Source organism: Prinia subflava, chromosome 5 (genome assembly GCF_021018805.1).
Source record: "Prinia subflava isolate CZ2003 ecotype Zambia chromosome 5, Cam_Psub_1.2, whole genome shotgun sequence".
Lineage (NCBI taxonomy): Eukaryota > Metazoa > Chordata > Aves > Passeriformes > Cisticolidae > Prinia > Prinia subflava.
Genome location: NC_086251.1, coordinates 39,154,191 through 39,176,807, shown reverse-complemented (window position 1 = coordinate 39,176,807; position 22,617 = coordinate 39,154,191). Strand labels below are relative to the sequence as shown.

The window sequence follows — 22,617 nt, the reverse complement described above, 5'->3', positions numbered from 1 at the left end:
AGTTAGCACTCTTGGTTTTAGTTTTTAATGAATTAAATTTCAGTAATTTAATGTTTCATGGGTGCTTGTCTGAGATTAGGCAAAGTACATTTTGACATCTATTTATGCTGCTTTTTTTTCATCAAGAATTTCTTAATTTAGTCTCTCTTTTCCACAATCTTAGATTTTCTCACAAAAAACTAGGGTTTTTCTTCCACAATCATAAGTTGCAAACAAGTCCAGTGATTATATATCAAGCCTATGATTTTATTGTAACTGCTTGTTCATTACATTTTTGCTCAAGACATTGAGATGCTGAGTCTGCCATCCTTTCTCTGTGAACTTTCTTCTGTGCCTTGCCCTTATCCTAGACCTGCTGTTCCTTTCTTTGTCATCCTCCAGTTTGGATTACTTCCCAATTCTAAAGAGCACAACTCACCCCAGCCACTGCAGTCTTGTGGACAAAGAGAGAAGAGACAAGGGGACTACCTATCCAAATTTCACTATTGCTGCTCCTGTGATGACATCCAGAAAATATCGGGACACTCCAGCTATGCTGTACCCTGAGGATATGTTGTGGGAATATGGGGACACGTGATGATACCTTGTTGTCAAATTCAAGTGACCTACTCTCTACTTTGGAAAGCTGGTTGTATTTTCATGTGAAATACCCCTGCTATTGTTGAATGTGCAAACAGCCAACTAAGCAAACAGACCACTGACAAATGTGCACCCCTTGTTTTAGGGCACTTGCAGTGAGCCTTGGCAGAGTATCAAAGATAGACAGCTTCATCTGTAATCTAGGGAAAGAGTGGAACAACTATGCAGGACAGGTAATTCCATCAGTCCTTGATACCCACCTTGGGGACATGGGATGAATTGGACTTTTTCTCTGCACTGATTCTGCAGGGAGCCCAGATGACTGACTTAAATTCAGCAGTGGAATAAAAGATAAGTGAAGGTAAATAAGATGAACAATACTTAAGTACTTAAAATGTATGCAAGAGTTCTGCTTTAGTGCATATCTAATTCCAGCAGACTGTACATGACTGCTACAGTTTAGGACAGATCCTGACTCGGCCTAAAGGCAGAGCCCTCAGTGCCACTGAGGTGTCTCTCCAGAAAGTCTTGCTAGGCATGACTCAGTCTGCACATTCAGGACACGATGGCCTCTGATGGCCTCTGTCTGAATGTTTGTGGTGCATCTCTGCATAAGTGTCATGCAAACAGAGCTGTATGCTCTAGGAAGTAGCATTGAGAACTCCAACCCTCCTATGTTCTTGATAAAGCCATGTCTCCATCTATATTAGAAACTACTTAGTCAATACTTTCTATAAGCTTACCCTTAACCAGAGGTTAGAAACTGTGCCAATACCAAAGGAGTAAAAAACTTCACTGGCTGTTTTTCTGTGGTGGATACCATGAAAAACCTCATTTGATTTGTGCTGTGTGTGACGGAGCTGCTTTGTCTCTCCCATTTTATGTATCTTACCAGCAGATGCAATGACAAAGATTTGTGACCTGGATGATTCAGGAACATACTCGTCCTTTCCCTTGAGCAGGTAGATGAGATAATGGGATTCTGGAAATATCCATATTAAAAACTTTTGATTGCCACCTTTTCTAAGCTGAATAGAAACCAGGAATTTAGTTTCTTTCCTGCCAGTTAGATTAATCATCTGTGGGTTTTTTATCCTATGTTTTGGGATGCATAACACATGATTTACAGAACTGCTGACTGCTACAGTTGCAATTAAAACAGTGCTGCCTTCATAGCTTGAACACTGAGTGCAAACTGGCTGATAGTTTAATCAATCCATTTTAAAATGTATTAACTAAACCAGCAGTTTACTATTCTTGTCAAACTCTAAACAACTGTAAATCTTGTCTTCAGAAATCAACCAGAAAAAATGTAACACATTAAAAATGAATTAGACATGACACACCTCCCATAAGCTGTATAATAAACAGATCACAGCCCTCTAGTAATAGTTGTGATTTCTGGAATGTCACTGGAGAAGAACTCATGGGTTTTCCGAATGACCTGTGTCATAAATCACTGCATTCCCATTTACACTGAGCACATGTATCTAATTTTTCTAGTGGCTTCTGAAATCCTGATGAATAGCTTTGAAACTGATTACTGGAATGTATGAAAAGTGGTGTCACAAGTGCCTCACTGAGGAAAGGAAAAAGGGCCTAAAAATAGCCCAGTGAAATCTGAACACAAAATTGTAATATAGACTAAGTAACAAATTAATAACCACACATGAGATAACCCCAAAACATAAGAAATGTGAAATCGTTCACGCTTTTCTTGAATGCACATAAATTAATATAAATTTCCAGTAGAATGAAAATAATGTAAATGCACAAGCCAAGCATAAACTATGCATGTATTTTTTTGAGTATGCAGGTGTCAATGTTGCTTGTTCAGTTTAATGTTTTCTCTGTGTTAGTATGAAAATTTTTATAACATGGAATGCTTCGTGTTAGAAAAAATTCAGGCATTCAGAAATGTATTCAAATTTATTTATGAAACACCACAGTCACACTGAGGTACTTTTACGTGTACCCCATCCACTTTATTTATGTGATCTTTTGAGAGTAAATATAACCCCCGTCCATCACACTCAAAATTGAACAAAACCTATGCACTCACTAAACCCAAATTAACACTCCTTGGCTCTCCGTAGCTCTCTGCAGACACCATAGACAGAATATCCAACACAGTCTCATTTTCAAGTGACATGGAGGAGTATACTTGGTGATTCCAATTTTTATTCCTTTGTGTAAAAAACTGCAAACTATGTTACATGCTGAAAGATAATGTAGACAATTTTTATGTTTTGCTCACTGCTAAAGATTTATCTGTGTCAGCAGCTGGAGCAAATGGACTGAAGTTGAATGTGTTACATGATTGTAACATGTAGATTCTGATTTGGTGTTGAAAGAAACTCCTTGGCAGATAAGTAATGAAATGAAACAGCAAACATGCCATCACCTAATAAAAACATCAGTTCATAAAAACTATTAACTACCTTTTCCCAAGACATCCCTTTTTAATTGATATATTTGAATTTGTCATAAGAAAACAAATTCAAGTTATTCTAATAATATGTGCTGACCTGTGCTTATAGAATAAGCCACTTTTTTAAGGAAAATATTACCTTTTGTCCAGTCTCTGTTTGCAAGGTTCAAAATGACCAGCATTCATTAAACTTTATTACTGAGGTTCATGAAACTTTCTTTGCATTAGAAAAGCATAACCTTCTGTCCTGATTTAGAAGGGTGTTGCAGCTTTTCATTAACCTGGAAGCCTCCTATTTACATGGTTCACAGCCTGGTCTCAGCTCACTTGGAGGTAACAAAGGGTGTCGGGACACAAGTGCAGCAGGGGGCTCATCCTTTAGGGCTGCCATCTGAGTTTGATCAGGCCAACTGTTTTAACTCCTGCCTCATTAGGCAAAATAAAACTGAGATTATGGTGTGTAGAAGGATCACATTACAGACAGCAAACTCTGCCTCCTGACGCTCTCTGTTGATTTTGCATTTTGACAAGGCCTTGCTCTCTGTGGTTTCCATTCTGTATTACAGCAGGCCTTAAATTATTTTGAAGACAAGATCATTTGTATCCTCTGGCCCTTCAGAGCTTAGCCATAGAGGAGTGAGTAATAAGTGAAGACACATTAGTCTCAGAGGCAGTTTACCTACTGGAGAGATGTCACTGTGTAGCAAGGGCTTAATGCTGATAGACACATTAATTCAGCTTGTCAAGCAATGCCTAGCTCTTCTTTTTTCAAAGTTCAAGTTAGCTGTGAATTTGAAAAAATCTGACACAAAAAAAAAGTTCACGGAGTAAATTATTATTACCATCTGGCACATAGGATTATTTCATTTTCATTATTTACAATTAACATGCTCAGTCTATTCATGTTTAATTTAGTCACTTGTTTTGGTGTTTACATAAAATTGTAGTGTTGTTTACAGCTTGTGTGTCTGTTGCATTTTAGTGCCTGTTAGAGTGGAGATGAGTATCAGTCATCAAAGATTCATCTCCTAATGAGTCTTTGTCACCTGATTGTCCACTAAAAAGCATTTCCCTGCTGAACTCCTCTGTATGTGCCATAAATTAACAGAAACTTCTTAGTCTTTAAAAGTCAGAATAGTTCAGCATATCGGTTTGGCCAGCTGATACCTAGTGGCAGATCTCTTATGAGGAAGATAATGACGGTTCTTATCCATCACATCCAATTATGCTTTTCTTTAGGAAAACAGGGTGTTAAAAGCTGGTGACAGTAAGTAATCAGGTAGATCTCTTCTCTCTCTTACTCCATTTGTTAGCAGGATTTTTAACTTCTTTCTCCACAGGCACAGTCAATAAAAGTGAAATATCAAAATTAGAAATAAATTTACTGTATTTTTGGGATTATTCCTTTATAAAAAAAAAGTTAGACAGAAGTGCAGACAACAAGGTGCTGTCAGAACAAGAAGCTCCCCTCAGGGAAAGGGGAAAAGAGGGAACAAGTAATATGTGACAGATGTGAACATAAATTGTTTAACGCAAAGTGGAGTGTGCACAATTCTATGGTTAGAAGTATAGCATAAAATTGTTTTAGTCTGACCTAAGATTTTTTATTCAAGTAATGGCCAGCTGAGCAATATACACTATTATTACCTCCTATATGAATTAGATATTTCTGAATTTAAAGCCATTAACTTTCAGGAAACTGTAAGTTGTACAGTCCCTAATGATGTCTCTACATGGGCCACATGACCACATTTAACTTCTTCTGCATGTTAAACACCACCTTCAGCATCCCTGTTTTGATGCAGCCTGATTCATTTGCAGACTATCATGTATCCTTGGACTTAAGGAGGAAGGGATCTTAAAAAATAAACTTCTTGTTGCACATTTTTGTTTATATTTATCTGCCTTAAGAGTTGTGTCTTTTGGGAATGTCTCAAGTTGAAAGCTTTCTCTAACTTTCACAGAATGAACCTGCCACTTCCAAAAACAAACAACAGAGTGGCAGAGAATATGATTTTCATGAAGCAATTACTCACTGAAAATGATTAAAAGGACTTTGTTGAAGTATGCGTCATGAAGCATGTGCATAAATCATTGCAGATTCTTGTGGCCCACATTTCATTTCTGTCTGTTTCCAACCTGCAATTCCTTCTTAATTTTCTTTTAACTTTGTAAGTCTGAAAATCTTTCTCTTTTTTTCAGCTCACCTTACACTAGTGGCTGCCCTTTTCCACCAAATCTGTTCCTTCTGTGTCTCTTCTTTATCCTTTTTAACAACCTGTCCCAGATTCTTCCTCTCCAATTCATTTCCACTTGACTTGCCAGCAACTCTTTACTTGTTCTGTTTCCTTTTAACTTCTTTAGATGAAGGCATCACTTTCTGCTGGAAGTTTGATTCTAGCTGAGACAGGGAGACACAAACCATGTCATGATATGCCTCATACATATAATGCTGAATACGGTGTTTAGGAGATCCTATGTTAGAAAACAGAACAAACTGCATTAGAAAGATGAAGGTAATTGTTTAAATCAAAGCTCTGATGCTTTTAGTGTGAATTGTGTGCATCCACTCAAGAGCAGCACTGAATTAATGAAAAATAAAGTTATCTTGGTTAATAGTAAAAATTGGGCATAAGGGTGGGGACTGTTTGTTTTTTCTCTGCTCCATAGCCTCGTAGATATTTGCATCAGCAAAACAGAGAGTCTGGCAACAAGCAGCAATCTTAAGTTGTCTCTCTCATCAGAGCAGCCACTCACCAAATTACATTCCCAGTGGAAAATGTAAGATGTTAGCAATGCTTGACTCTCTTCCCCGTATGAAGCCCACCTGAATCTGAGCAGTCTAGTCTTTGGCACCTTCAGTTCTGGAAAAGTGTGGAGGGCTCGAACATAGGACTCATTACACTGTCCAAGTATTCACTTAGTATAAGGGCATGCTCAGTTGTCATTTTAATAGGATTTATTATTAATAATAATCCTATTATTATTTATAATAACTTTGGCTAAAGGTCTGGTCTCAGGGAATGGAGATGGTTGCATGGAGAGCTGATTCAGCTGTATGGGTAAGTTCAGAGAGCAGTTACTTGGCCTTATATAATGCCAGGGAGTCAGAATAGCAAATTCTCAAATATTAAATGATATTAGCCTATATTATCAGCATCCTAATGCAACTGTATTTTCCCCTCTCCATTTAGAAAGCTAAGAGGGAAGTGCAGCAAATCCTACTCTTCCCGCTGTACGCAGTAAGGTAATGATACTGATATATTGCAAGAACACAATGGTGAAATTGCTCTTTCTCTGTTTTAGACATACAAGAACAATACGAGCCATGCAGTAGGTCTGAGTCATCTGGCACAGGTCTGTGTGACTCATGGTGACATTCTGTAACTACAGCAAGGGACAGCAGAACTCACTGGCTTACAGATATAGGAGCAAAGAGACAAAAATGGATACTTTCACAACATCATAAGCTCACACCTTTGGGGTCCAGGACCAACCTGCCAGGTCATGTTTTCTCAGAGGGTTTAAGGGAGCATTAGTGAGGGCAGGTGCCCAGGCTGTTTTGACAAGAAGAATAAAAGAAAAATTTGTCCACGCCTTTTGAAATCCAGCACTAATCTGAGTATTTTAACATGGATGATTACCATATAGTGATTAGAAATTATGTGGTGCCATAGCCTGGAGATGGTTTGCCTTGAAAGGACTTTGGCTTCAAAGGAGATGGGAGAGTAATAGGGTATAAAAATTGCTTTTTTTGGTTGCACTTGATTGCTTTGAAAGGTGCAGAGAGGTATGTTACGAGAACCATTTCTAGGATTCTTTTTTCCTTCAGAAGGCATTAGCAGTAATACCATCTGCAGAGTTCAAGGAATGCCATCCTAAGGTGGTTTGGGTCAGCAGAAGAAGGTTCAGAGCTTGGAGTTCTTTCTTGCATTCCTGTTTGTATGGTAGTATACAAATGAAGGGTCCAGTCTGTCTTGTTAGATTTCCACTTTATGCAATTTCACTACCATTGCATGGCAGCACAGCTCAGCATGGATTGTCTAGAAATTAAGCTGGTTTTCACATGTAGAAGTTTGAAGCTTTTCAAGAAAAGAAACGATGAAGGGATCAAATACAGAAGGCATCTATATTTGCATCGTAGATATTCTTACTGGCTTTCGGCATGAAATCATTACCAGAACTTCTAGTCTAATACACACATGATAAATTGTGTTTGAGGTCTTTAGTAAATTCAGTGTTTACAGTGAAGCCAAGTGATTAACATTTTTGCCTGAGTTGTTTTAGACTCTCTGGGAGATTAATACTCCCTAATTTTCCTCTAATTCTGTGTTATATTTAATTCCATTGTGCACATTTGTCTATAAACCGTTTTAGTCTGCATCAGCTGATACTCTTCAATCAGATTTTATGTACAAATGTTTCTCTAGGCCTTGTAGATATCTGACATAAAATGTCTTAGGTTCTCACTTCAGGAGGTCTGGATCTTTCAAACCAAATTTAGTAGCTATTTGTGCCTTGAGAAGACCTTATCTAATGTGCTTTTGGTTCAGGATCATTCAGAGCTTTGTGTTATATTGAAACATGGACAAAGACTGCAATTTGTTAATGTCATGAAGGATGAAGTTGGTTAGAAAGGGAAGTGTACACGATTTATAATAACACAAGTATTTCCTTGCTAATCCCTTGTCAGGTTCATTATCTGTAGTGCCCCAGGCAATAGCTGGCCTATCGTGAGAGTGAAATTTAACCCACAGCATGAAATTAATCCTCAAAGACTTTTGTCTACTCTTTCTAGAAATAATAAATTTGGAGTGATTTTATAAATCTCCTTTCTAACTTTACGCAGAGGTGTTAAATTAGTATCTAAACTCTGTGGCATATGTCAATCTATTGATTTACGTTTAGTTAACTAACATGAAAGTGTATATCAAGCATAATAAGGAATTTGAAGGATTAGTGATATGTCTATTTTTTTCTTCCTGAAAACTTCTTTTCTTTAATACTACAGAAAATTCTATTACTTGTAATTACAGGAAAGACAAGGGCGTATGTATGCATACATGGATAAAACCATTCAAATTATTGAATCTGCATTTCCTAGAGTTTCCTGGTAAAATATATATGAAATGTATATGAAATATATATGAAATAACGTGGTGGAGGTTTTTATACCCTGACTTCTGTTGTAAAGCTTAGAAAGTTAGAAATCTAATGAGGGCCTGTTTTGGCTAAACAAATGGTCTTTGAGTCATTTTACAAAGTACATCTTGAATCAACTGTGTAAATGCCATGTAAATCAGCTGGGGTTTTTCAAAAAGAGATTTCTTTTTCTTTGTATGCAAAGCTCTTTCTGAGGAGAGAAGAGTTGAAGGTGATTTATTACTGATTGATTCAAACTCTCTTCAGCATTTTAAGAATATCATTCCTCAGTCACAGCACTCATCTACTCCTATGGCTACTCAAACCTATTCATCTACTCCTGAGCTACTCATTGCTGCTCTTTACTCCTGAAGGCTGAGGTTTGGTGCTCACTTTGAGAATTGTTCCAACAGCAGGAAGTCATATTTAATAAATGTTTGCAATTGGCCATATCATCTATGTTAAAGAGCTTCATCAATAAATTAATTGAAACTTCACACAGTCATAGCCCTTGGGACAGAAATCAAGTGACAAAAATTAAATAAGTGTTTTGTAGTACACAATCCTGACCCTGGGCAGGAATTTTGCAGGCTACTTAGAGGGCATTATGTGAACAGATCTGGAAATACATTATTCTTCTGACATAAATTATAGCAGTGGTGTAGACATGGAACCATTCTCTCTGCACATATTCCTTAAAAGAAAATTAGTTCCTTAAGTCACACTGTATTTTCTCTGTATTTTAGAAAAGCTATTTTTGTGCACACATATACTCTAGTGGTGAGAAGGAAAACAGCAATTACTGGAGTATAAACAGAAGTTAAACAGAACAGTGAGCAGAGGAATATCATTGAGCCAAAAAAGGACTTTAGGACATGTTAGAGATGCCACTTGATACTAGAGATGAGATGTTGTATAAGTCTAGGAAACCTCTGAAATCTACTACTCTTTTGGTAGAAAGTCCTACAGAAGTACCTCATATAAAGTTAAAAAATCTTTCTCTTGTATGTATTTTAAGTGACTTTTATTGTCAATGGGAACTGATGAATTTAAGAATTATAATTGGATACAGTATGGTACAGTAAATTAATACCCTATATAAATTCAGATATCATTTGTGTCATACTAATACTATCCGTTGAACCCAGCAGTAGAAAAAGAAGAGAAATTTGCAGAATTGCACTGCTTATTAATAGGCTTTAGAGATGACACGGAAGAAACAGATGCAGTGATACATTGCTCATATTTTGACCAGTATCTGCCTCAAGGTTTCCATCTGCTGAGTATATCAGGTTTCTTCGGCACCACACTCCTTTCTATCCCACCTATTTCCATAATTTTGCTCACTCCCTGTATATCCATCACTCATTCCCCTGTGATTGACTTTCACTATTTGCCCTTGTCCCAGACCACAGGCTCGGGGAAAACTTCTTGCAGCAAAAGCAGCAGTGTTTGTCCAGTGTTTGTCAATTCTGAGACTGTGGTTTCTGCTGCCAGTTCCAATGACAAGCTGGCATCTTGTGACCTCTAATAAAGGACCTCTAATAAATTGGTGGGTGATACATCTCTTAGCTGTTAGGCAGGATGGCTGTCTGCATTTTCAAGAGCGTCTTGAAAAAGAAAAAAGCTAAAATCTGTCCCCTGCACATAATAAAACTGGAGATTCCTTTCCACAGACCTTTAAGGTCAGCTTTACTCTTGGAAGGGGCTCAGGCCACAAGTTGGACAAACTTTAGATTTTTAACAAAGAGAATTCCAATATACTCTGCAAAATTTAGGTATAGTAGGTCCTTCTCATACTTCAGACTGGGCACCTTTCAGACTCCATAGCAGGGAAAGTTGGTTCCTACAAATACTTAGATCTCTATTTATGTGCAGATTATATTGCACAAAGATTATACCCAAAATGGAGCAGCTAAACCTATTGCTAGTATCATATCACTCAGCAAACCACTATGCATCTAGTTCTTTGAAAGAATTGTAGCATAACTTCGGAAAAAGATAAATTATGCTGTTCTTCTTTCAAAGACTTGCCTCCCAAAAAGGAGGATGGGAGGGGATATGCCTACATGTTGAACACAATAGGGTTTTCTTATTGCACTCTTACTCAGTCTGGCATTAGACAAGACACAGAAATTTACCAACAAGGTCATGATCCTACTAATTTTATATATGGTATTATATATGTAGTAATTACCTATTAATTCTGTAAAAGCATGCAGAACCACCTTTTTCCAGCAGTCACTTTTCAACAAGCCTATTTTATTTATCAGTAGGCATTCAACAATTCAATAATTCAGTTAGTTTTATTTCTGAATCCATGTAGCATTACAAAGACAGGATTAAATGTGTATGTGGAAGAGGTACTGAATGTGGTAGGGAAACAGAACAGTAGTTCCTGAGAAATACTGCATGGATAACATCAGAATTGCCTTTTCTTTTTCCTATTTTTCAGTCCTCAAGTTCAATATCTGAGTCAAATCAGCCACGTTAGTATAGTTTGCCTGCCTGCCTGGAGAAGAATGTGAAAAAAATGCCTTTTAAGCCTTCTGTGACTGTACAAAATGAAGGCACTTTTCTAGCTTCCCACTGGTGGTTAGTGAAACTTTGTTTACTGAGATAAATATCACTGTAACAGAACCTGACAATACTTCCTTGATTTGAATACTTTCATGAACTCAAAAGGAATAATTTACCATTTCTTTCTGGAAAAATAATCTTTTAATCTTTAAAAGGCACAAGGCTGCAAGAAAGTAGTAAAATCTGCTGAACAGTGTGTCCTCCAGACTACTGCACTGATTGCTGCCACTAACACTTTGCTGAAATACTCTTTCAAAAGTTGCCTTGTTTTGTACCTTTAAAATTATCAGCACTTGGAAAAGTCTTGTTAAATCTGAAAGAATTCCTGTTTCCCTTTAGACTTAACAATGTTTCAGATACTGATTAAAAAGGGAACTCTCCCTTTATTCCTGAAGTCGGTAAGAAATATTATGGAAAATTGTGTTAACTCTTGCAAATCCCTCTACAACTATAAAAGTACAAATGAGATCGTCCCTGCTGTTTCAGTCAGGCCTATGAACCTCAGAGCAATAGGATATTTATAAGAAAATTCCAGACATAGCAGTGGTGCCGTGATCCATATGACCCAAAGTTTCCAGTCTTTGTCTCTCCTCCTGTCTTTAAGGAAAAACAGAGGGGCGTAAAATGAAAACTTGGAAGATCACAAATCATTGTTATGACTCATTATAATGAATGATTTGTGCTTTACTTTCTGGAGTAGTTAGGTTGAGTTCAGGGGAAAAAAGTAATGTTCCTTTATAATTTTCACCACTTTAGGCGAGTTTTCAAGGAATTGTCTTTCCTGAAGCAACAGCGATCTTTTTTCCACACCATCCTGGGTAATGAGTGAGTTTTTTCAGCTGGAAGAGTTTGTTGTGATATAAAGGTGCAGCCTTACACGGCTGTTGTCAAGACCCTGTTAGTGTTTCCATTACAGCATTATTTTCTATTATTTAAAACTGGGATGTCAAGTACTTGAAGTGGAACTTTGGTAGTTTTGAAAATGTATTCACAAATAAGAAAAATAATGCCATTGTGTGAGTCGTATTTGGTTCTGCAAAAAAAAAAAAAGTATCCTGACAGTTTTGTAGCAACAAGGTGATTCAACAACAGCTTTGAATATTCAAACTTATTCTTCTGACCTCAGTGTGCAACCTGCATTCTAGATTTTCTCCTAAGTTTTGTTTTGAATTAGTTTTTGTTAACTGTTAATAGTATGAGTTAGAAAAATAAAAATTAGTCTACTGAAGTCTGAAAATAATTGCTGCTCTTCCCATTACATTGAATTTGTGAAAACTCACATAATTATTTTTTTCTTAACTTCATACAGTGAATTAGTAGGATATATTCACAAGTGTCAAAGATTTCTCCTTGCTTACTAGGGTAAATTTTAGTATTACTCCAAAAATTTTTGAATGTGTTTTTATGTATCTGTGTGCTCTAACAGAACTGGCAAGCTGCAACTTGAACACACAGAAAACTTTCCTTAGAGTTAAGTGAATACATTTTTGTTTTAATTTTTACAGAAGTGCACTGTTTCTGATAAATTGAACTGCAGAATGCATGTACTCCAATATTTCACTAGTTTTACTACAAGTCAACACAGCAGTGAAAGTCATAGTGCTTCAGAGGAAATTTCATCCTTAACTTGCCTTGTTGTGTCCTACTGTATGTTAAGAATTGCTGAGATCACTCAGCACTGGTCAATAATGAATTCCATATAAGCTGTAATATTGGGGCACAGTTGGGTGGGTAAGAGTTGAGTTTCAGTCTTTAACTCAGAATTTCCTTGTTTTTCTTGTTTAAAACTGTGTGTTTTCTGTCACTTAGCCATTCAGTTAATAGGGGAAGAAAGTAATCTTCTAATGGATGCAGCACATGCATAATAGGTAATATCCATATTATGTGAATTAGCTATTAGTCATTTAAAGTGGTTTGTCTGTTAATAAGAAAGGGCATGTGAGTTAATGTTTTTAAATGCAGGGTATTTAGCTGTATTTTTCAGCAGAGTAAGTCTGGTTGTATCCTTTCCAGTACTTTAAAAATCTACGCCACGATATATTAATGAAATTGTTTCCCTTTCAAATATTTTCCAGCACAAAGCTAACATTTCTTTCAGCAACTCACAATTCTATTTTGGCTATTCTCCTCTGAAAATTAATTTGGATTTCTGTGTTTGACCATTTCTTTCCTTTGGGGAAAAAGATATTTTTTGTTATCTTTCTTACTTTGACCATAGGGAGTAAGTGAAATGTACATTTTGTTGTGGTTTGAAAATTTTTGGTGCTAAATCATTTTAATGCAAAAAAAAAAAAAAAATTAACAGTACATTCAGCTGAGATGGGATTGAACTCATCAAAGAACTTAAAATGTTAATGAATACTGAAAAGTATTGAACAACCCACCAAAAAATCCTCCCCCTACATCTTCGTGCCAGAAAGCCACAAAAATTCTGCCTTCTCAGGAGAGGTGCTGTGAGATTTCCATAATGGACACTGAAATCAAAGCTTTGTTGAAAAAACTGAGTAGAAATACTTGGCCCTTTCCATGAAAATTGTAGAAGAAGAACATTACTTTTTCCAGTGGCATGTAGATCTTTAGTACCTTTTCAGAAATTGGACGGGGTTTTAGAGCAGTGCTTACTGTTTGTACTCCAGCTATTGTCCAGTAATGACGAGTAAGTGGTCATTTGAAGCCTTTTTATGGCTAATCAGACACGTGCTTGATTTTACAAAGCTGTGTTGAGATTTGCCTTTGCACCTCTTTGGAGTAATGGAGAATAGCCTTACCTTTTAAAGACAGCAAAATTACTCCTCTAACCTGATGTCACTAATCTGACAGGTGAAATGTTCATACCTATATTTAAATTTTTTAACGTCTCCAATTTGCAGAGGTTCAGTAAAGGGTCATAGATCGCAGTAATGTCACAGGACACGAGAATTACTTTCCAGCAAGAGGTCAAGAGAGGATATACATTTTTGTAATAGAAGCTAAACTGGGATTAAAAAATGGACACTTTTTAAGCAAGCACAAGTTTCACGCTGAAATCAGCCAAGACACATTCTCATTTTTCCCTGAACTCAGACTGCATACTGGGGTCTTAATATAATTATCATATAATATATGATTTCTTGTGAAATGTCTTCTAGTCGTTAGTTTATATTCCTCACCAGTTTGTCCGTTGTTTCTCTATAAGCTGTTTTGAGGGAAAACATACACGACTGAATTCAAAACTAATGAAAACCACATTTCTTCGGTTGATGGCTTAGGCTATGAGTGACTATTCATACTTAAAATCATACAAATAGCTCCATCGTCTCTGATAATACAAAATTATTCCTTGTGGTGCCATTTTGAATGATTTGTCCAGTTTAGATAAGGCTCAACAAAGTCCATAGATTTGGGGGGGTTGCTTTTACTTAGGAAATAGAGATTACAAAGGTTTCAGAAATAAACCATCACCATAAAAAACAAAATGTTATTTTTGCCATTACTGGTTTCTGCAGATTCTTTCACCAGTGTAATTAAGTGCCTTATACACAGAAAGATGAAGACAGAAATCACAAGTAGTGCTTAAATTTGTCTATTGCTTTTACTGCCGGTACATCCTGGCTGATCTTGTTAAGACCATGTGTACTGCACAATCCTTCACACAAAATACTGAGTGATCTTTCAAATAGCTGTCCCTTTTATGATCATTGCTGTCACTTATGTTGTGCTCAGAACTTGTATCTAGTCAGCCAAAGCAGAGCTTCAGTGACAGAATTGTATCTTGTACAGAGCCACAATACTAGCAGAGCTGCCAGAAAAGCTATTCCTGCACTGGCAGGACTTGTGGATAGGCTTTTCACACAGAAGAACACTGGAGAAATATCTAAAGGACAATAAAAATAGGTATTGTGTGCAAGTTCTTAACTGTGAGGAGAGGCTGGTACTTTCAATAAGACCTCAGTTTGGACTGAGGTCCCAAACACCACTGGCAGCTCGTAGAATCCCATAGCTGCCAGTTGTGTCTGGGACCTCAGAAACACAGGAGTGTTGCAGGCCCTGGAGGCTGGGCTGGAAGAGAGGCAGCTCTTGCTGTGCACGGGCAGTAGGTGGGCAGGCCCCAGCTTGGAACCTCAATCCATACGTTCACCTTGTTGTGAAATGAAATCAAGCATTCTCAGCGCTTTCATCCACAAAATAAAAGGGAACTTGCACATTCATGACATTTCTCTGAGTGGTTTTTCATGTGGAATGAAAAAGTTTTGGTTTTCACTAATTTTTTGTTGTTGTTTAGAGCTCCCCCTCAGCATACACAGTCATTGATGGATTTAGATTACTAAAATATTTATGGTTTGAACTTAGTTTCTGCTGAATTTCTTCCTTGGGAAAACATGAAATTATTCATATGTAAGTGCTATGACTAGTTGTTTTTGTTATTCTTTTGCAATATTACCAGGGCAGATCTGCATGAAACAGTTAATGGATTAATGTGACCTGCTTCTGGTCAAGTTATTTTTTCCATGAGTATTTTTTAAAACTACATGTAAAGAACAATTTCCTTCTGATGTTATAGCTACTGTATGTTTGTCCCATGCACACAATGGAAGAATTAATCCAGGAGATAAAACATCAGAAGAATTCTTCATTAGTAGATGAAAAAAATACAGCTTTAATTTCTAAAATATTAAATAAATAAAAATATATTTACTGTACTGCATTCTTTTTCCCACTGATATTTTTGATGGAGTGACATGCTGCTTAGCTTGAATATAAAAGCAAGAGAGAAAGGAAAGTCATCAATAAAAGGAATAGGGAATACAGGAAAGATGAAGTTCTTCTTCTGATTAGTGTACTCTTCTCTGGTCTAAAAGTAAGAGTCACATTCAGAGAACTGGCTGAGAGTATCAGTGAAACACCTAAGCTGTTTTGTCATCTTTAAGACTTCACAGTTTTTGTATTCAATGATGCAGTTCATTCAGGGAAAATATTTGTTAAAAATTCTAAGTTCAGAGTAAGCTATGGATGGTGAGTTCTCATCATCGAGTCTGAAAGAGTTTATACCAAGTGTTTTATGAGGGTTCAGATATATTGATTTTAGCCAGTCTAAAAGGAAGCAACAGCTGGTGTTGGTCTTTAGGGTCCAGTTGGATCAGAACAGCCAATGTTTTGTTCCATCTAAATTCTGCTGTGAAGGGTTAAGTCTGTTGTTTGCCATGAATGTACCCTTATTCAGGTGTGGGCTGTTGCTCCTTTCTCATCTGCTGGTGATGGTTCCTCCTTTTGCCCGACTTATTTTTCATAGCAATTTCTGAGGTATTTTTCTCAGAGAAAAAGAACAAATCAGATAGCAAGAGGCCAAAACAGACCTGGATTGCAATAAGGCAGAAATCAGGTATGGAATGGACACTTTAATGAGTTGCAATGTTTGATAAACACATTTGTAAATGTGAGAAATCATCAGTTTCTGTTTGGTCATTTTTTATTTTACCATCATAGCTGATAGTTGAAAACTGATATAAATCAGGTCTGCAGAGAAAGCTTTCAGATTATCTTTACAATCATTTCCATTATTACTATTCTTTTATTTTTTTCTTGTTAAAAAGCCCAACAATTCCTCCAAAATTCAGATGAGTGGATAAGCTTAACAAGCATCATTGATTCCAACAAAATGAAATAAACTGTGATGAATTTTGAAATAATTTTTCATAATGCTTTGCTACCTATGATTCTTATTTATTTCTGTAAAGTAAACATGAACTGTAAGAAGATCCAACGACAAAAATCTAACTGCCATAGATTTGAGACAAATCTATGGCTGGGATGAAGAATGACAGGAGTAAGTTCTGCTCTTTACCTGTTCTTTGTTACTACTTTATTATATTTCTATATGCTTTTCACAGTTAAATAATCATGGCAATAATAGAACACTCAAAATATGACCTCTGCAGTAGCAAAACTTGTATCTTTTGCTAAAAATAATTGGGCTTTTTTTTGGTTTGAAAAGTAATATTCAGCTCTTTAACAGCTCCTATGATTTACTGTTAAAATAAGTGGCAGAATTATACTCTCAACTTAGTTATTATCCTGTAAGTAACATAAACAACTCAAAGAACTTGAGCCAAAAAGTGAAATATATTATATTATTTGGGTTCATTTTCCAGTCCAAAGTTTTGCAAAAAATTTAAGCATCGGTAGATATCACTCATAGTAACACCTGAATAAATGTTTAACTTAAGAAATCAAAATCTTTTATAAATATAATGCAGGGTTTTTTATATTATAAGCATGTGAACTGTTAAATAATGTATATTTATATAAAACTTCAGACTATACATTTTTTATCAACATATGAGGGTGGGGTAAATACAGTTAGGAGTGTCTGGAATCATGGGAATGACTGACAGAGCAAAAAAAGCTGTACGTTTTCAGTTTTCCAAAGACCGTACATTTATTTAGAAATTGTTTTAGATTTAAAGTTGCACACATATTTTAATGTTTTGTTGTTATGCCATGTAATTATCTTCTTTATAGCATCTATATACGTCAGTTCCTGAGTTTATTTGCTTTGGTACTGTACAAACCCCAACCATGAATGGAAATGTTAGGAGCTGTATTCAAAACTGAGAAGAACATATGATAAAATCCTGCTGAGATGTGCAGAGAAGGAAAATCCAGCTAAGGCTGCCTCTCCTTGGCAAGCACTGCAGCCTGGTATAAAGCTTGGTTCTCTGAGTCAGTGTTTTTCTTTCCCTCTGAACTCTGTGGTTGAGAAACTAGTCAGCAGCGCTGCATAAAAACAGCAAGAAATTCTGGAAGTTATGCGTGAGGATATCGTCTTTGAAAATCCCGCTGCAAGGATTTGATGAGTCCAGACTGCTCCATATCACACTGTGGTTGTCCTACGTAACTGGGACTTAAATGCTCATTATGTGCTTCAATCTAGATATGAAAATACTGATTTCCTCCTTTTAGATTTTGAGATGACTGAAACAAATTCAATATGAATTAGAAATCTTTCTTGAGCCCAGATCAGTTAATAAAGCTGGGAGAGCTTTTAGATGATGTTGTGGTAAACAGGCTTTAAACACTATATGCCTGGATAATGTAGTAGCAGACATGCACAAGACAACTTTAAAGAGATATTCAGCAAACATGAACAGAAAATTTAGCAAATTATAGAGGGATGTGAGAGGGTGTTTTTTTTTTTTTTTTTCAGAAAGCACATGCATCTATTTGTTCTTCTATAGATATTGATTCTATTAGAAAAGATAACCTGGAGAACTTTTACAATAGGAATAGAGCCAGAAAAGCATGATCTAGACTGAGGATTTTATTGAACTCAGAATGAAATGCTGGCTATTAAAAAACCAGCAAGGACTGTGAGGAGTTAGGCATTGGAAACAGATGCATATGTTTATGTAGAGTCATTGCTCCACAACATGATGAATCACTTGTTAAATGATAAGTGGTTTGGAGAACTGGTGAAAGAACTCAAGCGTCTTCCACATTATGGAATTTCAGGCAGAGCCCATTGAGACTTATTGATCAAGGACTGTTATAGCCATAAAAAAATGTTCTCACTCATGCTAGTAAAATAACAATAATTTAGGTTTATTCATTTCACGAGTAGAAGTTTTAGTGCTGATTAGTGTGGGTGTGTTAAAATATTTTCATGGTTTTAGATCATCCGTTTTCAATGCCTTTTGAACAGACCCCAAAACCTCAAACAGTTTTACATGGTTCCCACTTTTTACAGAGATCCCAACCATGTGTCTTCTGCAGTGAACAGGGAAGGACACCAATATTCTTTTCTTAAGCATTATCAGGACACTTTTGTACCTGATAAAGCTACTGCAAAGGTACTGTTCATTCAAAGGGGACATGGAAGACCAAGCCCTTTGGACTGCTGCTACAAGCTAGAAAAGGAAAATCTGAGATCCCTCATGGCATGGGAGATGGATGTGGGAACTGCAAGGAGCCAAGGGGGCAGGCAGTAAATGCCTGGGTTGGTCCTGGGTAGGAAGGGGTCACCTGGGGTGCCAAGTGCCTCCCACAGCTCTGTGAGCGTTGGGAGCTCTCAGCACCACTGCATTCTCCCCAGAAAGCCAGGAAGCAGGAAAATGACAGGGGAGGAAGGTTAGCCTGATGCTCATTCTTAAAGTGATCAAGCTTGCAGTAAGCACACGATGTGTTGAAGTGTCCAGTGGCTTCTGACACTTCTTGGATGCTGATCGTGAGTAGGAGGCAGTCCATCCCAGCCCTGGAAAAGCATTCCTGCACATTTGGCTGTTCAGCATGTCACTGAGGGCTGCCTGCCATCACACTTCAAAATTATTAGATCAGAAGTTAGTGCTCCAATGGTATTTAGAGGGGAATTTATCTTTCTTTGGTCTAGCAAAAGCTAAAAGGATACAAGGCAGCCATCCAACTTTCAAAAATGCATGAAATTCAGTGGTTTTATAGTGCTTTTAGAAAGGAATGGATTTGAAGCAGAGAAAGCCATTACATATCCCCCAGTTGTGTTCATTCCTCTAAACAATCATTAAAAACAGGCCAGGTTGAGGGTTTTTTTAAGGGAATGCTTTAGGTCTTCTGTGTTATTAAGACTACTAAGAGAGGCTGCTGCTGCTGTCTCCAGAAAAACAAACAAACATTTTTTTCAGCTCTTCCCTGAGCTTCCTATAACAAGTGCTGGTGATCAATTAGCTAGTTCATTAAAAAGTTACACATGATTTTATTGAGGCAAGCAATTCTGAATCAAAGAACCCAATTCGCAGATCTAGGTTGAAGCACATAATTGGCATGTATTTTAGAATTGCTGTTAAAGCTATAAAATAGATTTACTAGGGAAGGAATCGATCCAAAAACCCTAAAGGAAGGAATATGTTATTTGTGTGACTCAGTGTTACAAATGGACTCATTTAATACTAAAGTCTTATCTAGATTAAAACAAATATCTGAAATAAATGTAAAGCTTCTTTGACTTAACTTCTTTAGCAAGAAGTTATCCTTCATCTGATAAAACATAAATTACCTACAGGGTTATTGCATTTCTTATGACATTACTTTCATTATTGCTATCAAAGATTTGTTTTTATTAAATCATTTAAATTTAGTTGAGAAGTTGTCAATGTGTAAGCTGTAAAACAGAATTATATAAATATGTTCACTATATTGTTGGGATCCACTGTGACCCTGGAATTAAAGCCCCAGTTCAACAAACAGTTTTGCATGCACAATTTAGTGGGGAGCCTTACACACATGCAAGTAGGACATTGCTGAGTATTTGCAGGGTGAAAGAGAGCAAAGTGCATTATTGAAAGGGTGTTTTAGAAACAGCGATACTTTTTTGATTTTACAAGGAGGCCAAATCTTGAAACTCAAAGAAAAGAGTTTGGGTTAAGAAAACTATTTTTAAATACTTGGAAAAAGATGTTATTGGTGAGTTTTTGCAAGTTTTCTTCAAGAAAAAGAAAGACATTTTTGATTTTGAGCCAAGATGTACAAACAATCAAGTCTTAAATACATTAAAATGTGCATAGAAACTAGGTTCTGTTATAATTTGGATTGCTTGACTGCCACAGTGTAAAAGCTTCTGTAGCTGATATTGCTGTTGTACTTTGTGTGATGGCATTGAGGCATTTTTTCAACTATTAGCCTTCCCAAGGGATCTTTTCAGACAAAATGTTATGCACCAGCTCTTATTTGAGTGTAAGCCTATTGAATAGCATTCTTCTTTCTGCCAACTTGGCAGCAAGTTCTCGTGCTAATAAAAGAGGTTACCCCAGATAGAGATCCCAGATGTGCCTGAACTACTTTTATTAGGACTACGGAGGGACTCAGTGTTTCCTTCTAACTGTTTTCAAAAGAGGTGTGGGCTTGCCTTCATAATTGCTCAAAGAATTGCATCACTAGAATTTTTCTTCCTCAAACTGAACAAAATTTTAGATGCATTAGCACAGAAATACTGATGTTCAAAACAATGAATGGCTTTTGCCACAATACAAATACTAACTTAACCCTACTGAATTCTGTGAGAGAGGGGAAAATTGCTGTTTAACCTTGAGCTAAAAATACCTTGGTTCGTTATCTCATATAAATGAGATTCAGTATTATGATAAGTAACAACTGATGTTTCTCAGAACAGCAGTGTACCTGTGACATGGGGTGTACTTGACCGTAATGTGAATTATTCTTTGTAGAGAGGTATTATTGTACCTAGTGATAAAACCACTATAGTGATTGCCTGATGTGGGGCTATTCTAGACTGGAATTGTAAACAGCAGTATTATTTTTATTTTTTAGTATTATTTGGTAATTAGCAGTTTAAAAAGAAGTTATGTTGCTAAAAATTAATCTAAATATCTCCATTCTATTTACTTGAATGTGCCAGCTGCAGTTCTGGAACTGAAAGAAATGGGATTGTCTAACTGAGATACTTAGTAAAATAATATAGTTTGTTAAACTCACTGTTGTTATCCATAAATCATAACAATAAGAAGTTTACAATCTTAAATCATAATCTTGATTTTCGTTTCAAGGCCACAAGCTTCATGTTGAAATTTTGTTGTTGTCAAAATGTGAATAGAGAAAATAAGATTTCAATCAGAATAATTCATTGCTTGCTTTTACTGTTCATCTTATTGAATTATGAATAATGAATCGTGCTGTAATATCTGATCATGTCTCTGCTTGACTTTTCTTGTAATTGTGTCAGATATAAAAAAGAGCAACACATGATAGTATTTCTTTTCAGATTTTCAAAAGGGTTTAACTCAAACACTCACATTAGTTTCAGTGGTCTTTGGATCAGGGACAGGGTTAACAGCTTATTTTTCAAACAACTAGAAAGAGGTGTAAATGTCAAAGGTGATAGCTATACTGTGAGTTCCATAAACTACAAAAAAAGTTACTACTAAAGCTCTATTTTTCCTTGGTTTAACAGCTTCTATGAAAACAGTGTTAATAAGTATATCAGGAACAGTATATAATAATGAATCAGAGACATAAAAAAACCCTTTAAAACTTCTTTTATATAATAATTGGAAAGTTAAAAGTGACTTAAAATCCCTGACTTCTCATGCTGTGATGTAAATTGTATTTTTTTTAGGTTCCAAATTCAAAGAGGGAAAACTGATCCAACCAGTTACAAGAGCCTGGGGGACTGTTTTAGGACAATTTTCCAACGAGAAGGGTAAGAGTATATGTTTTTAAAATTGTCAATTTTATGTGACCTTTCTTAATCACCCATTTTCCAGACATTAGATCCTCTTTATATTCCACTCTTTTTCTTTTTTTTTTTTTTTTTGCAATTGCAAGAATTTGGCAAACGAAGTTGCACATAATGAGCACAATTTGAAAAGTCTTGATTAGTCTAAATTAGACTCATAATGCCAATTTTGGTTATTATAATATGTCAAAGAATGCACAGCTGTATAGAGATGCTGGTACAAAGCCTGCTTCAGCACCAGAGCAGGATGGCTGCATCCGTGAATTGCTGTATCTTCACTCTTGTGTCTTGTCCTGTTTTCTGAACTAGCTCAGTCTGAGCATATCATTTGTTTACAAGCTCTGATGAAATGTCATTCCCAGTTACCTGTGGCAGACAATGTCTCCAGGATCTGTGTAAGCAAAATTCCACGGCTTTCATTTTGTCAGAATGTGGAAAAAAGGGTTATGTTCATCAGCTACTTGAATGGTACTGGCGTTGTAAGGTACCACTGCTCTAAGCCCGAGCTCCTCTAAGGGAGCTGGGTTCTGATCCAGAAAGGCATAATAGGCTTAATTTTATGAGCAGTCCAGTTAAAGCCAGTGAATGTAATGGGATCAATCATAAGCTTAAAGTTAAGCCTGTTATCCACGGGAGCTCTTTGGAAGCTAGCCTTTAATCAAGGTAACTAATTAGTAAATCCCAGCTT

General features: G+C 36.4%; 1 protein-coding gene across 5 annotated transcripts in view; it reads left to right on the top strand.

Annotated features, from left to right (window-relative positions):
* The window catches only part of SLC25A21 (solute carrier family 25 member 21), a 237,259-nt gene that overhangs the window by 154,476 nt on the left and 60,166 nt on the right, over positions 1 to 22,617 (top strand). For all 5 annotated transcript variants that reach the window (XM_063398943.1, XM_063398940.1, XM_063398939.1 and 2 more), the window contains exon 3: positions 21,810 to 21,893. In XM_063398943.1, coding sequence (XP_063255013.1) covers positions 21,810 to 21,893 — 84 coding nt within the window. The remainder of the gene's footprint in view (positions 1 to 21,809; positions 21,894 to 22,617) is intronic.